This window comes from Rhamphochromis sp. 'chilingali' (assembly GCF_963969265.1).
Source record: "Rhamphochromis sp. 'chilingali' genome assembly, chromosome: 2".
Lineage (NCBI taxonomy): Eukaryota > Metazoa > Chordata > Actinopteri > Cichliformes > Cichlidae > Rhamphochromis > Rhamphochromis sp. 'chilingali'.
The window spans coordinates 34,754,821-34,771,968 of NC_137930.1; the positions used below are offsets into that span (position 1 = coordinate 34,754,821).

At 41.6% G+C, this 17,148-nt stretch overlaps 1 protein-coding gene across 2 annotated transcripts in view; it reads right to left on the bottom strand.

Moving 5' to 3' along the window:
- Positions 1-15,780, bottom strand: part of whrna (whirlin a) — a 211,375-nt gene extending 195,595 nt beyond the window's left edge. For both annotated transcript variants that reach the window (XM_080866683.1, XM_080866682.1), the window contains exon 1: positions 14,241-15,780. In XM_080866683.1, the coding sequence (XP_080722809.1) occupies positions 14,241-14,984 (744 nt within the window). In that variant the 5' untranslated portion in view covers positions 14,985-15,780. The remainder of the gene's footprint in view (positions 1-14,240) is intronic.
- Between the last annotated feature and the right edge of the window lie 1,368 nt (positions 15,781-17,148).

A 17,148-nucleotide genomic window follows, 5' to 3' on the forward strand; every position in this document is an offset into this window, starting at 1 on the left:
AAGCCTTAATGCTAGCTTTTTGGCTGATACCACATTGGTTTTTGAATCACACCTGCTAATTAGTGCAGGCTAATAAAATGCTAGAATTTTACTCATCAAAATGCAGAAACATTTTAGATCATCACACAGTGAGCCATTTAATATTAGCCAAACGATTAAGTGAAAAAAAGAACCTCTGATTCTAACTCTCTGCCTGGGAGGGATGTGAGGTGGGCAAATGAACTGAATCATTTCTTCAACAGATTTGACTCAGCCATGAGGCAGTCTGCAACATCGGCTGCAGACTCACCCACCCCCACTGCTGCTGTTCCACCTCAGACACTTCACACCTCCTCTATTCACCCTGCTCACTCCCCCCCACCCCCAACAACAGCATCCAATACACACTCAACACAAGGCTCCAGCCTGTCTCTCTCAACCACCCAGGTTAGGAGGGAACTGAGGAGGATTAATGGCAAGAAGGCAGCGGGTCCAGATGGCATCAGCTCGAGGGTCGTCAGGTCCTGCGCGGACCAACTGTGTGGGGTGATGGAGCACCTCTTCAACCTGAGCCTGAGGTTGGGAAGAGTCCCACAGCTCTGGAAAACCTCCTGTGTTGTACCAGTGCCAAAGACTTCACGCCCCAAGGACCTCAACAGCTACAGGCCGGTGGCTCTGACATCCCACCTGATGAAGACCCTGGAGCGGTTGGTCCTGGCTCAGCTTCGGCGCCTAATAAGCTCATCACTGGACCCACTTCAGTTTGCCTACCAGCCTGGCATTGGAGCGGATGATGCCGTCATTCACCTCCTACATCGTTCCCTCGCTCACCTGGAGACCGCTGGAAGCACTGTGAGAATCATGTTCTTTGATTTCTCCAGTGCCTTCAACACCATTCTTCCCTCGGTTCTAAAGGACAAGCTGGTGAACTCTGGAGTGGACCATCACCTCACTACCTGGATCCTGGACTACCTCACCGACCGACCACAGTATGTGAGGACTCAGGGCTGTGTGTCGGACAGGGTCGTCTGCAGTACGGGGGCCCCACAGGGAACGGTTCTGGCTCCGTTCCTCTTCACCATCTACACTGCAGACTTCTCCCACAATTCCACCCAGTGCTTCCTGCAGAAGTTCTCTGATGACTCTGCAATAGTCGGCCTCATCACTGATGGGGACGACAAGGAGTACAGAGGTCTGACCCAAGACTTTGTGGACTGGTGCCAGCTGAACTACCTCCAGATCAACGCCAGTAAAACCAAGGAACTGGTGGTAGACTTCCGCAGGCACAAGCATTCTCCACTGCAACCACTGAACATCCAAGGTATGGACATTGAGGCTGTGGACAGCTACAGGTACCTTGGTGTTCATCTGAACAATAGACTGGACTGGACTCATAACTCAGACGCCCTCTACAGGAAAGGGCAGAGCAGGCTGTACCTGCTGCGGAGACTCAGGTCGTTTGGGGTGGAGGGCCCACTCCTGAAGACCTTCTATGACTCTGTGGTGGCTTCTGCTATCTTTTATGGCGTGGTCTGCTGGGGCGGCAGCATCTCTGCTGGGGACAGGAAGAGACTGAACAGGGTGATCCGAAGGGCCAGCTCTGTTCTAGGATGCCCTCTGGACCCAGTGGAGGTGGTGAGTGACAGGAGAACGGCGGCTAAGCTGTCATCCCTGATGGACAACATCTCCCACCCCATGCAGCAGACTGTGACAGCACTGAGCAGCTCCTTCAGTGGGAGACTGCGGCACCCACGGTGTGGGACGGAGAGATTTCGCAGGTCTTTCCTCCCCACTGCTGTCAGACTCCACAACAAAGACTTTAACTGATCAAGCACACACATCCACACATGTGCAATAATACTAAGTGCAATAATCCTTTCTGTCATCGTTGTATTTTTACTCAGTTGTATATAGCATTCGTATTCTATTTTTATCTTATTGTATATTTATTTTATTTTATTCTACTGTATATAGTATTTTATTTTATTCTATTCTGTACAGCTGTGTACTGTATTTATTCTTATTGTATTCTAATTTTTGCCTCATAACTTTTGCACTGTCCACTTCCTGCTGTGACAAAACAAATTTCCCACGTGTGGGACTAATAAAGGTTATCTTATCTTATCTTAATCTCGCACTGAAAGCACCTTTTTACTACAAGCCGTATTCACTAAATTACACTCACACGGATACATCGGGGGCAATTCTACTTTTATTGCCCCTGACTGGAGTAGCCAGGGAATCAAACCACCGACGTTTTTATTTATTTACGATCCACAAAGCCACAGCTAATTTACATAGGAGGAAACAACCTTTTAGTTTTATTTACTTTGTGTAACAGGCTGTGAATGTGTCTTTTAATGCTGCAAAGTTTGGCATTTTAACATGGAAGCCATAGACTCCTAAAAGAACTGCAGCTTTTAGCATTTCACATTGGCTTCATTTTCAACCCCAAAGGTTTCCACTTAGCCTACCAGAAGCAAAAGTAAAAAGCAAGTAAAATATAAAAATAAATCAGTGAATGAAAACTAAGCAAAACAAAGCTCAAAACAGAAACTGAACTCTAGTCCGTCACATGTTATGTTTGATTCACTTCTGACTCCTCTGAGAAGTCCAGTGTGCTGCCTCAAATAAAAATGTGAATTAATTCTGTTATTTGCCTGATAAACAGCAACGTGATTTTTAGTTTTAAAGAAGTTTTTTGACAGATTTCTAAAATAGTTTTCATGTTTTTGTGACAGGTGGTCTGAGAACTTTAAGCACTTTGTGTATTAGCATTTTAAAAGAAGGCCATTAATCTCTCGAGGTCCAACATTGATGCCACAACCAGTGTGTGACATCATCTGACAGAACAGCAATATTTCACACCCTGGGATGAAAACAAAAAGAAAAGCAGGCATTTCTCTCAGGATAACGTCAGGTTTAGAGTGGTTTTCGTCCAAACTTGCAGACGATATGACGGAAAAGGCAAAGACCAGCATCAGGGGATCGTTGCAGGGGTTCCTTTGTCCTTGAGGCAGAGAGTTCAAGCTGTCAAATGTAAGAATAATAAGGAGGAGGAGAAGCGCTGATCCTCCAAACTTAAGTCATGACTCATTTCACACTTGTACAGCCACACACACGGTCACAACTGGAAGCCAGCCAGTACAAGATGGTGGCCAAATAACTGTTGGCCAGTGGAGCAGTTAGGTGCTAAGTGTCTTGCTCAAGGGTACCCGCAAGGGCAGTTTTCAAAGAGACACCTGCTCGTTGGGTAAATCACAGTGTTCCAGCCAGCGCAACCCTTCAATCTCCTCCCTTAAATTACAGGCAGCTGCTGCCCAAATAAAATAATCCTTACAAGTATAAATCAAAATCTGTTTCTTGATTTTGTCACAGAACCATCAAATCAACACAAGTGCAGAAAACCATTTCAAAGTAAAACTTGCATTAAATATAAAAGTTTCAAGCAATCACAGGACTGTATTGCATTCACATGAAAATGATTTTTTAACTGGGGCCCCAACAGTATAACAGACTGAATCAGACACTGGCTGAAAGCTGTCAAAATGCAAAATATTTGACATTCATGTTCATTTACCGACCGTTTCCCCACAGTGTCTTTCCTACAGTCAATAAATTAATACATATTTGGTACTTACATTAAAAACATATTTATAAGTTATTAGAAACATTATATTCAAGTTAATGAGGCATTTAGCTATTGAATTATGCAATCATTTGCATAATTCCCACAAGAGAAATTTGAATACCAAGACAATCTGAGTTCAAAATTGCTTGTTTCAGGGTTGTTGGGGGTTTTTTTTGCACATTAAAGTTTTTTTCCCCCTTTGGGAGTCAAAATGTTCTTCAAATAAAACTACATAAACAAACTCTAAAAATCTTAAGCATGAAAACAAATCAAATCAAAACTTGTAGGTTTGGTGTATGTAAGCACTACTGAAGTGAACATTTTGAGAAAAAAAAAAAAATTAAGAAACCATCCTCTAAAAATACGAATTGTAAAACTTTCCTACATTTTTATTTATTTATAACATTTATTCACTGGTTAAAATACTTAATTAACAGATATCACCATGAAACTTTCACAGTTGTTTACTTATAAAACGTATGTTTTGTATTAACAGTTTGTGAAAATCACTCTATAAATATGCAAGTGATGCATTATCTCAGTTAAGGTGGACCAATTTGCCCAAATTATTTTGGCCATTTTTGTGTCATGGAAGCCGAAAATAGCCCCCAAAATCTCAAACTTCACTTGTGCATGTAGTATTTAAGGAATATAAATGGCTCATACACTGTACTCTTACTGGAAAAACTTTGAGATAAATGAAATGCAAACGTTTCTCACTTCTCCTGTCCCAGTAACTAATTCATACTGAAAAAGACTTAGCTTTACTTTCTTGCCAATGTTTTTTTTTTAGTTGTCTTTGCAGCAGAGAAAAAAAAAAAAAAATCAATTCTCATGAATATTGCCAGTGTTAATAACAATCTAAAAATAATAAAAGCTCTGGCTAAAGCGTTATGGGTCAAGTTTTCTTTTTAAATGATTACTTACATAACCAGAAAAATCTTTACAGCTAAAGTTCCCCTCGCTTCACCATGAAAAGTTCAGTAAGACATGAAACAGATGTGGCATTGTCTACAGGCTACTGCATTCATACAGACCATTTAATAGTGCACCTTTCATACAAATCATATCAAGTACACAGAGTTGTATATTGTAAATATGAATTACTTGTAGGAGTGTGCATTTTCACCAGTAAATGAGCCTCTTGTGAAAGAAAATGCTGTCCAACGGCCCAGCGAAGTGCTTATGTAAGGCAATAGACTTTTAAAGTCTGTAATAATGGAAACATGTATGCAGAAAAAGGCCAAAAACAACTTGTAAACTGGTTTGGTTTTAGAGTTTTGTGCATCCTGAAAGGCTCGTTAGGTATGCATGCTTTCATCATTTTCATTAATCATTTTCAGCAACATACAGCAATGAATTCTTTAACTCTGGGTCACTTAATCCTTTAGATGTTAATTATCTTGCTCATGACTATGTTAGCTGCAGTTCAGCTGGGAATAAGGAAAGAGGAGGAATTTTTCTTTCCTTAGCTGTGAGCTCAACATTTGTGGCCTCTGCTCTTTAGTAAACAGCACAAATGTGGACCTTTAGGATGCCTTAAGGCATCAAGATGCACTCTGAACTCTGCCGATGCAGTAGGCAAATCTGCTGTCAGTGTGATTCGAAATGAAGGAACACAAGTATGTAAACACAAGGCCAGAGGCCAAGCCTAAAGGCACTCAAACTTGTTTATTCCAGACAGCTCTTAACCAGCTTAACAACCTACGTTCAGAGTTCTGAACTGCAAACAGTGGTGGTGAAAGACTTTTTAAACAAACTCTTTTCGCTGTGTCGTTGTTGGGAACACGTGCACAACTGGTCTATCCGTCACATACTCCCACTTTTTTCCTGTCAGGCTGGGTCAGGATTATTTTCTCTCTTATCATTTTTCTGCTTTTTTTCCGCCCTCGTAGTGAAACTCTGAGCAGGGATTCTTGGCAGCTTGGCAGATGATTCAGTCCCTGGTCTGTCTCTGTGCTGAAGACATCAGTGGGCGCTTTCATCTCATATTTCCTCCTTGTCGGAAAAAAAAGATGAATATTTATTGTCATATCCAGACTAATATATAAGTATTATATGTATGTCATAGTGTTCAGTTACAAGTTAAGTGCCCTGCTTTGGCATTCACATCCCAAAAACAAGCTCTGCCAAAAATTTGTCCACCCCAAGGATCCAGTTGTCCGGCACGAAGAGTAACATAGTGTATGCTGTTAAGTGCCAGGAGGCTTGCCAGGTTTTATACATCGGGGAAACCAAACAACCTCTGGCGAAGCATTTATTTATTGATTTTTAATTTACTGCGTACAGATGTTTCATGATTGTTTGAATGTCTAGTCTCCACTTTGCAGTCAGCCTTCAGTCCTTGAATTGTTAAGGATTAAATTACTTGTGTCTCAGCATGACTTCAAAAAGCTTGTCCATCTTAAGTCAACTTGACTATTGTAATGAGCATTTACAGGCTTCTTTAAAGAGATGATCAGACAGCTGCAGCTAATTCAGAACGTCGCTTCTCGAGTGCTCGCTGAGACTGTGAAAATGGCTCATAATGCGGCAGTTCTCAGATCTTCATGCAGGCTCCTGATTGTCAAACTACGAGGCAAAAAAAAGAAAGAAACGGTTAAAAAACATTTCTGACCGGCTGCTATGTTATAAACCATCCAGTGCCCTCCGGTCCTTTGAAACGGCTCTAATTTCTATCTCTATGCTCCCTCTCCAGATCTGGAACAAACCCTCAGAGAGCTGCAGCTTTTATTCAGTCAAGTCATTTCTCATTTGTAAGAATGCACTGTACTTTTGTGTAATGTTTTTGTATTATTGGTCATATTTTTTTCCTCTTTTATTAGTTCTTTAATTTGAATTGTAATTAATTCCTGTCTACACACACACACACACACACACACACACACACACACACACACACACACACACACACACAGCTTTATTCAATTATTTTATTTATTGAGCTTCTTTTTTATTAAATTGTAAATGGTAAATGGCCTGTATTTATATAGCACTTTACTAGTCCCTAAGGACCCCAAAGCGCTTTACACATCCAGTCATCCACCCATTCACACACACATTCACACACTGGTGATGGCAAGCTACATTGTAGCCACAGCCACCCTGGGGCGCACTGACAGAGGCGAGGCTGCCGGACACTGGCGCCACCGGGCCCTTTGACCACCACCAGTAGGCAACGGGTGAAGTGTCTTGCCCAAGGACACAACGACCGAGACTGTCGGAGCCGGGGCTCAAACTGGCAACCCTCCGATTACAAGGCGAATTCCCAACTCTTGAGCCACGATCGCCCCTACCTTCTTTTTTATCATTTCAATCTTATTTTGACTTTTCATTGTACTTTATTTTTATTAGGCTGTTCTACTTCATTTGAGCAATTTTTAGGTTTTTAACTCATTAATTTTATTTGCTTTTAGATTTTATGTACAGAACTTTGCTAATTCTCCTGTAACATCTTTCATTGACAGCTACTGCTCTTTTTTCAGTTCCCTCTATTGATAAGATACAAGATGAGTTCAGGTTCCAGTACCTTCACACCCCACCAGGGGGCCATGGCCCATTCATTAATTATCCAGTTCAATGCTGCTGGTAGGTGGGCTGCTCCCCCAGTTGTCACAGAGCCAGAGAGAGGGTACGCCCTTGAAAACTTCCCAGTCTGTTCCAGATAATAAACTTTACTTACATTCAGTTGTAGTGTTTATTACCCTAAAGGCAATTAAAAGACCTGCATGATGGATGCATTAATGACTGAACCTGAACATGTGGACTGGTTGATTCAAATCATTAAAAAAAAAAAAAAAAAAAAATGTTACCACTGCCATTTTAATTTAGTCTATAATTGTATTTACTTTTTGTTTTCCATTTCATTTCAGGTATAGAAAAAAAATAATCATCCAACCATTCATCCACCTAACTGTTGTTAATGGCAGCCAATAAATCAATGGAGTGGCCTTTTTGGATCCTGTGTTTAAACGTGCGCACCGAATCAGATGGTCTGTGAGTCAGTGTCATTTTTTTCAGATGGTGAAGAAAGCAGAGCAACTACCAGCTAAAGAATGATTTGTACTTGTTAGAAACCTAAGCAGATATATACATATTTACTAATAACAATAAACACAGCTACAAATGATCATTTCGGTCCATCTCTTTTCGATGAGCCAAAAGCTGTTTCTTAGCAAACGTGTCATGCAGTTAAAACCCATCATTAAAGATCATTCTGTGCAACTCTGTTTAATTCATTAGCAAATATGTGGAAGTCTTGATTTTCACTGAAGTAAATCTATTGCTCATTTGCTTATCCAGATTGTTGCATGTTCTTTCCTTTACTGCCATCTCAGACCCACAAATAGCATCAATAATCCTGCCACAACAACAGGCTTGGCTTTAAATAAGCCTCTGCGTCTAATTTTATCATCAGCACATTACTCATTCACACCGTCCTTTCCCTCCTGTATAGTTCTCCACAGGCTTAATCCACTACACTTTAGCAAACCCGTGTTCGGAGATGGCCTCTGAAAGCAGTAGATTGCCGTTTCCCATTTCCCGTGTCAAGAACTTACAGCTGAATTTCTTTCCGACTCGCTCCTCTTCCTAAAAGCCTGCCTTGGCCTCAGTCTCCAGAGTCAATGCCAGGGTTGGCAACCAAGTATGCATCTACCCAGCACTAGCTTTTCATTAATCATCGTCTCTGCCGCGTGCCAGGTAGTCAGAAGATGTGACAGGATAGGGATAAGGACATCCATTTTGCTTTCCTGGCCAGAGACGTTAACAAGGCAGGCAAGTCTTGTCTCACCATTAGCCACAGGCTCTCTGATTTTGTTAATTTAATTGGTTTCAAGTCTGAGGAGGATTTGAGGAAGAAACAAAAGAGGAGCGGTGATGTAGCAGCACAAAGAACAAACAGAGAGCCAGCAAAGAACACAAAAGATAAGAGATGAGTTTGCTTTTCGATATGTTTACCCGTCTCCCTCAGCCTACAGTGAGCTGAAGAAATACTGTGTGCCTCTCCTGTGTTTGGAACAGTTGCTTTTTTATCACCATCCTGCAAAGGGACCAGAGAGTGAGGGGATTCAATAAGAGATGAAAACTTGGCCGCTGTCTAAATTCACTGGGTTGACACATAGTCTGCTGCCAGGGACATTGACATGCAAACACTTGGCCACAAGTTAGAGGAACGGGAGCCGAGTGGCCCGGAGCAGCTCCACAGACTGCTAATGGTCAGTGTGTCGATTAGATGGTGGGAGGCAGATAGAAATCTCGTTATACTATTAATTGATTCATAGCTCTGAGCTAAATCCAGGGTTGTGACGGAGGTTGGTCTAGCTCAGCAGTGCCAACATGCAGACGGCACCGGACTGCCTGCTGTGAAGAGTCTGCAGATGTTTAACCCACTTTGCATTTATTATGCTTCGCTCCGAATTTAATTCAGAGAGCTCAGTGCAATGGCATCTTTACCGCATTAATGTGATCTTAAAGAGGATATAGTTGCAGTACAAAACTTAAAAACAAGCAATTATCAGATGTATCCCAAGTGATTACAAGTTAATGAGTTCGTATGATGTCACCAGGAGGGTTACAAATGAGGGGATTGCTCTTGGTAACTGTTCATAGAGCCAGAGGTTGCCTTTGGGATTAACATCAACATGTTTTAAAGATGTTTTTGCGGTGTGGAGGACAATCAAAGCATCTTCCGTGGAAAAACAGCTGCCTGTTCCTGCTGAAAACAGAGCTAATGAGATCGCTCAGCTCGAACCACTTAGTAAATGTGGCAGAAAACTATTTCTGGACTTGAAGATTAGAATTTAGGGCTGCAACAATTTCCACCTTAATAACATTTGGTTTGGCGTTAAAAACATAAATTAAAACTGCTGAAATGAATTGCTGTCACAGCTGGATTCATCAAGAGCGTCCAGACAGCTGCTTATTCAGTGGTGAAATTTCATCTGTCACAAATGACAGAAGCTTAGATTCACTGAGCTTCACAGACGTGGCTGTTGGATTTTGAAAGGACTATAAACACAGAGATTCAGTCAGTTAATCATCAGAAAAGTTTATTAGATGTGCTTTGGTTTGTTGTTTAAGGAGTCTAATGAGAAAACTATTTAGAGATGCAACGATGTATCAGGCAAACATATCAGCTTTGATTGTTGTAGAAAATCCTGAGACCAGGCTTCAACTCGTACAGAAATACTAACTCAAGAGAGCCAGTTATCAAAGCAGAGACCAGAGTTCTGAGATTTATCTGGTTTTTTTAAATAAATAATATAATTTGTGTAATATAATGACATAAACTGGAGACACAGCACCGCTCCAGCAGTAGATAGCATCAACAAGTTTGAACATAAAAGTCACCTGTTTCTTAGAAGAACAATATGCTTTTAAAAAAAAAAGAAAAGAAAGAAAGAAGAAGAAACAAAGAATTTCCAAATTAAAAGTTGGATCATTTCCACTCTTACTTATATACTATTTATTGTATGTCATCAAGGTGCTCTAACGATGGGAGATTTTTCAAATAAAGGCCTTAACAGTTAACTGTTAAAAAAAAACAACAACAAAAACCCACCAGTGTCAGATATATCTCTGATATTCAAAATAAAAATCCAGAGTTTATAAGAATAATAAAGGAATTTAATTGACACTCACTTTTTTCAAAGATGAAACCCTCTAAATACTTATTGAAGATCAATATAATTTAACACTGAAATTTTCTAAATAAAACCCCATAGGCCATTTTAGAACATTAGCATGATGCTCAGAAATATCGCCATTTTGAGAATAAAAACCTATTTACCACCAAATTTTTAGCAGCAAGCCACAGACCAAAATCCTGTAACAACAACAGTCCCACAGCAATTTCTCCAGAAACTGCATAGCTTATTTTAATGCTGCAAGTGGATATGTGGCAACAGTCAACAAAGTTCTTGATTTGGAGAAACAACACATTCAGAAAGAAATTCTCTTTTAAAACCACCAGACAAAACTGACAAAAGCAGTCATTTTTACCTCACAGAAAACAGGACCAGCTCCTTGTTCATCCACTTTGTGTGTTTAAGTTCTGAATTAATGTATTATAACACTGAGAAGTGGTAGACAAACAACTCCTGTGTTTTAAGGGGTAAAATCACTGCTTTTATCAGTGGAGCTTGGTAGAGTGTAACTGCTTCACTTCCTCAGCAGGAAGAGCTGTCGGGCAACAGGTAAACCGGTAACAATGTTCCAAATATAGGGTGCACTTAAACTGATATTGATTTGTCATTGGTGGCCAAAAATCTGCTTTGCCACTGACTGTGCTCACAGACATAAACACAGGTCAAATGGCTTCCAGGTCATCCACAGAATCTATTTATCATACAGAAAAAGGGCCCTGCTGTGCATGATCTCTTGGGACTTCACCAAATAAGCAGAAGCCACATCTAAAAATTCCCCTCTTATTGATGACTGCCATTGGTTAGGAGGATGGCATTTTCCGATGGCAGTGTTTGATGTTTATCTTTTGTTTCCCATCAATTTTGTGCCAAATAAATGTTCAAAAACATTGTGATGGAAGGATAAAAGACTTTAAAACTGTTGATAATGAGAATGTATTTGTTTCTCTTGTTGAAAAGGAGGATAGATGACATCAAAACAAGAACACGCGCGCGCACGCACACACACACACACCCACACCCCTCAAGGTGCATCCCTAAAATTACAAATTAAGCTTTAGGGTGTACAAACAAGAAGTGATGCAGCACAAGATTAAAAACAATGTCGCCCAGCATCTTGACCTGAATATAAACTATATTTTACAATGTTTGGTTGCACAACATGAGTTTGTATTGATGGACTTTCAAGTGGGCCTGGAGTTTAAAAGGTTAAATTGATTACAGTTCTAAAAGCCTTTAATAAAATTTAGTCCAAACTGAGAAGGCATAAAAATAACTGAACTCAAGCATTAATGACCTCCAGGGGGACTTTATCTTAGACAAGGCTCCTCTCCTGCTGGCTGGATGCCTGCACTTTGCAGCTAATAACAGCACTAGGGCATGCAGCAGTGGTAACTAGTAGCAGTCACAGGTATAGACATGCTATCATCAATATGGAGCAGCTGAATTCTGATGACGGGAATTAAGGGATGAGAATGCTCCACTTCTTTATTTACAATAGCAATGATGAACGGCATTTTTTCCACAGATAAGAGACAACTTGAAATGATTGAGAAATAAAAAAAAATAAAAAAAACTAAGACATGCCATTAGTATTCCAGCCAATGCATAAATGAGGCACAGTCACAGTCTCCTGCAGTTTTGTGAAAGACTGTAGTCAGCAGATTTAAGAGAATGTATTATTAAGACAAAAATAGGACAATGAATGCTTCACTTCAACGCACTAAAAGGTTATGAAAGTATATGTCCTATGTGTCTCCCTTATGGGCAGATCAAATGAACAAAGCTACAATAAGAAACGATACAGAATACACCAGGAATGAAGAGGCGATAACAGAGGGCCCATAAACAAAAGGAGGTTAAATATTATGTGTCAGGGACCTTGACCCCGTAAAGCCCAAAACTTGCCCTAAAGCAACCATGGGGAAGGAAAAGAGGCATAAAATGTTCTCATGTCTAAGCATTAACCAAAAGCCTAAAGGTGCAGTTTTTTGGATTAAACGCAGATGGGGGATTGCCATGTGGCTGAGCCCTGAATAAAGTGAATTACAAAAACCCAGACGAGACCAGACAGAGCCTGGATGACTTTTTGAAGACCAGTGAAGGTTAGAAAGGACTCAATCTGAGCTATAATCCATGGTTGCTGGAGGGAACATAACAGTGACCTTTCAACTACAGATAACCACCATTTTAAAAAGCAGCTTACAGATACCTGGCACTTTTGGTCGCTACTTTTCTTTAGCTCGTCGACTTTAACAGAGAACTTTCTACCCTTTGAGTGCAAAAGATCCATGTGCTGAAACCATGGTTCTCAACGTGTGGCCCACGGGCCAAAGACAGCACATGGCAATGTAGAAAGAGTGAACACATTTCATTCATCCGCATTTTATGTCATAGGATACCAAGTGAACATTTCTCATTATCTTTAATTGCCATTGTAACTAACTAAATCTTGTTAACTAATACTTCCAACCTGTGTCAGAAAAATAAATCTTATGGACACTAAAAGTGTTTGACGAGCTCCCTTTTCCATGTGCCGGCTCCATAAACCGATATTCTAAACTCTGACAAGAGGTTTCTCTGAAATGAAATCTCTTTTCCATGAGACACCAGACCAACAACACATAATGATTACGACACACCAGCAAAATGCCCCAGTACTGAACTCCACAGCCTACCTGACTATTATTGCTGACCATGTCCATCCCTTTATGACCACAGTGTACCCATTTTCTGATGGCTGTTTCCATCAGGACAATGCACCATGTCACAAAGCTCAAATCAGCTCAAACTGGGAACATTACAATAACTTTACTGTACTCAAATGGCCTCCACAGTCACAGATCCCAACCCAACAGGGCACCTTTGGAAAGTGGTGGAATGGGAGATTAGCATGGAGGGTGTGCAGCTGATAAATCTGCAGCAACTGTTTAATGCTATCCATGTCAATATGGAACCACATCTCTGAGGAGGGTTCTTAGTTCTAAAGGAAAAAGAAGGTCCAATTTGGTACAAGCATACTAAAAATAGCTGGTGAGTGTATATTTACATATTCAGTGTAATTATGCATTAAGAAAGTGAGTTTCTGAATCTCTTAACAACATAAAACAATTAAAGTGAGATGCAACTTTACAACCCTGCTAAAACTGACTTGCGCTTTTGAACTGTGATTGCTTGAGCTGTGAGTACAACCTTGGTGTCAATGAGTGCAATCACAACAAAAATCCCTATGGGGGTAAGAACTGAGCCAAAGGGGAAAAGTCAGGATGAAGAGGTAAAGGAGTTAAGAGGACTCTTCAGCACCATGGACAGTTCACAAGGCTCATAAAACCAAGTCCTCAATAGAATTCCTCCTAAATCAATCTGCCCTGCACACTTATTCGCACATGCTCTTTTATCACCTCATTTACTAATAGGTGTCCTTTGCGCTCAATGTCATTAACAGTAGTGCTCGGGGATAAAGTCATCTTTATTCTAAGTTATAGCGTTAAATTAATGACCTCATTACACACACACACACACACACACACACACACACACACACACACACACACACACACACACACACACACACACACACACACACACACACACTTCTATGATTACCAGCTGCTTTGAAGGTGTCTGGTTACATACGAGCTTCCTAGAAGTAGTAGTTTAAAGCTGACACTCCAGTGTTGCTACAGCACATGCGTAGTGATATTACAAAGCTGCTTTCAGTGGACAAAATTAATTCCCCTGAACACATCGGAGCTTGTTAGTGCCAAGAGGTCAATTTCAGACACAGAGGCCAAACACGTAATTAATACGAGACGGGGGATAATCATACACGGGATAGCGAGGTCTAGAGCAGAAGTAGTTCCCAGGAGTTCGTGCCAGTTCAATGTTGCTGGGATCTAACATATATTAACAACACATCTATTGTTTATTATAAAGAGAATTTTGCTTCGGCTGTGTAAGAAAAATAAGAAAAATGCAACGCTTACCTTCACTGCTTCAGCATGGGTGACTTTATCGAAGACTTTGTCGTTGACTTTCATGATCTGGTCACCGACCCGGAGACCCTCTTTCTCCGCCAAGCTCCCGGGCTCCACCAGGGACACGTAGATCCCGACTCCGTGCTCCGAACCGCCGCGAATACTGAAGCCCAGGCCCTCGTTGCTCTTGTGCCGCTTCATGGTGACCTGGCGCAGCTCACCGGGCGGCTCGTGGATAAAGTTCCTCCCGAGAAGAGGTACCAGGGGAGCTGTCCCGTCGCTACTGGTGCTGAAGCTGTCCGGAGAGCCCCGCAGCGCCACTTGAAACTCGGGGGGGTTGTTTGGAGAGAAATGCCCCGGGGGCGTCGGGCTAGCGCTGAGGAATTCGCCCGGGGACGGCTCGGCGTGTCCGTTGCTTGCAACTAAATCCGACTTTAAGTAAAGGCCCTCCGAGGTGTACTGCTCGAAAAGGAGCTGATCGGAGCGGGGGATCACCAGCCGAAGCATGGGCAGAAGTTGCCGTTTGCTGGGAGCGTTGAGGATGACATTGAGGGTCTGCACCAGGTCGTACACGTTGCGTTTGGAGTGGTAGACATTCAGGCAGTGGATGAACTGCTCCCTTTCGAAATCGTTGAGCAGGAGATTGAGCGCGTTGTGCAGCTTCCTCACGTTAGCTGACAGCGTCCGTGCGCTGGACGCCACAGAGTTTACCGAAGAGCTGAGCGACATGCGCTCCAGGTCGGTGCTGCTCATCCTGGCGGTGTGACCGGGACACGGCACCACACTTCTGCGGGGTTAGAGAGCGCACATAACGGGATGGACGCGCGGGATCAGACCGGCGCTTGGCATCACGACCACTGGAGCACTTGCAGCGCGGTTATACCCATGGTCTCCGGTACCGACAGATGAACCACTTCAGGCTGTTATTCTCGCAGACACGAAAGAAGTTCAGAGAATTATGCCCAACTCAATGTCAGCGTTCACCCAAATTATCTCGCTAATATTGATTAGATATCGCTAACAGTATTCCGCAAACTTCACGCGCAAACGGTGCGTCACGGCTGGGAATGCAACAGCCGCGTAGAAAACTCGTCCCACTCCGTCAGTGAGCTTACTAATGTGCCACGTAAAGCTCTCAGCCTGCGTGTCATCAGCTGCCGTCTTATTTTCCAGGAGGTCAGGTGGCTACCGAGCTGCCGCTTCTCTGGTGTCCGCCTCGCCGTCAACAGCCCCACTCCAGTTCAGAATAAACACCGGAACTGAAAATTACACGCATTCAGTCCAACAAATTCGGCAAAAAGGAATAACAATTCCTTCGATGAAGAAAACAGAAAAGGATGAAAACTTATTTTTGGGCTCCTGCCCCGCGTCTCGAGGAGTTCAATATCCCGCTGTGGTCACCGTTTTACTTCCAAACGACTTCAAGCTCGCAAAAAATATCTATCTATGCACATCCGCACGGAACAAGAGAGCTTTGTTGGTTTTTGCTTTTATTATCCGTTTGCTTGAAGTGCGACGGTGACCTGCAGCTCAGAGTCCACTTCCCAAACGTTACTACAGCGACTGAGCAAAGACTGGCGGATCTCTCGCTTCTGACCGTCCCCTGTCAGGAAATGACGCAACCTCATGCAGCCAATTAGTAGGTGGGAATTAGCAACAAGCACTCGTGTCACAACTGACGCCAATAAGTTAGTAAATGGATCTTTAATTAGACACAACAATAAACTGCTCTTTACTCAGGGTCGTTTGAAGGATTTTATAAATGGGGTGGCACAAGAGGAACCAAGAACAAAGTGCCGACAAACACGTGAATGTCTGATTGGAAATATATATATATATATATATATATATATATATATATATATATATATATATATATATATATATATATATATATATATATATATATATTTGTTTATTTATTTTTTTAACGTGGAAAACTGGTTTAGAAAAAAATTGGTTTTATTTATTTGTGCAGCTCTGTGCCCTGATGCATATGGTATTATATGAAAAGTGGCTCTATACAAGAGTCTGATCTTTTACATGTATCTGTCTTGCATAATGGTGAAACCTTGGGCTGTGAAAAATAAATAAATAAAGACAGAAACAGCTAGAAATTACCACATATGATTAAAACAGCGCAGTGCAAAGTTATCAGCTCACACCAGTTTGTTTGGTTAGCAAGCTGCTGTACAGGTGAAGCACACACACGACTACACATGATCTGGCGTGGAGCTTCATATCTGCTTGAAATAATAAATGTATTACTATTACTATTATTTTGCCGAGTGCAAAAACAGTCTTTATAACTACCGTACTATAAGATTTTTTTTGTGTGTAATTTACCATTTTAAGGCTTTAGGGCTAACAAACTAGGGCAGGGGTAGGGAAGGTTAGTCCTCGAGAGGTTCCTGCAGGTTTTAGATCTCACCCTGGGTCACCACACCTCAGTCTAATCATTCAACGAAGGATTTCAAACACATGACCACTAAACACATAAATGTATGTGTGATCTTTGATGTGTGATAATGTGGGGTTAAATGAATAAGGCCCCACTCACACGGGCCACTTTCAAAGTCAAAATACACAACTTTTACTTACTTACTTTTATTTCTGATTTTTCAAGTTTTACTACTGCTGGGTTAGTAGTTAGAGAATATTTGTAGAAAAATATGAAAAACTACAGGAAACCGTGGAAATCTGCTAGCAACAAAAGCAATGCCTACGAGGTTTTTGTTGCAATACTTCAACCAGTGACAGATTCAGCAGTTCTTCTTGTAACCACAGGGACTGCCCCCTATTGGCCAATAAATACAAGCACTTCTACAGTGGCTTGACTTTTCAGACTTGGGATCTATTAATACAGTCTGATCAGGGCCTGTGTTGGTATTACTAGGTCTGGGTAATCAAAGCCACT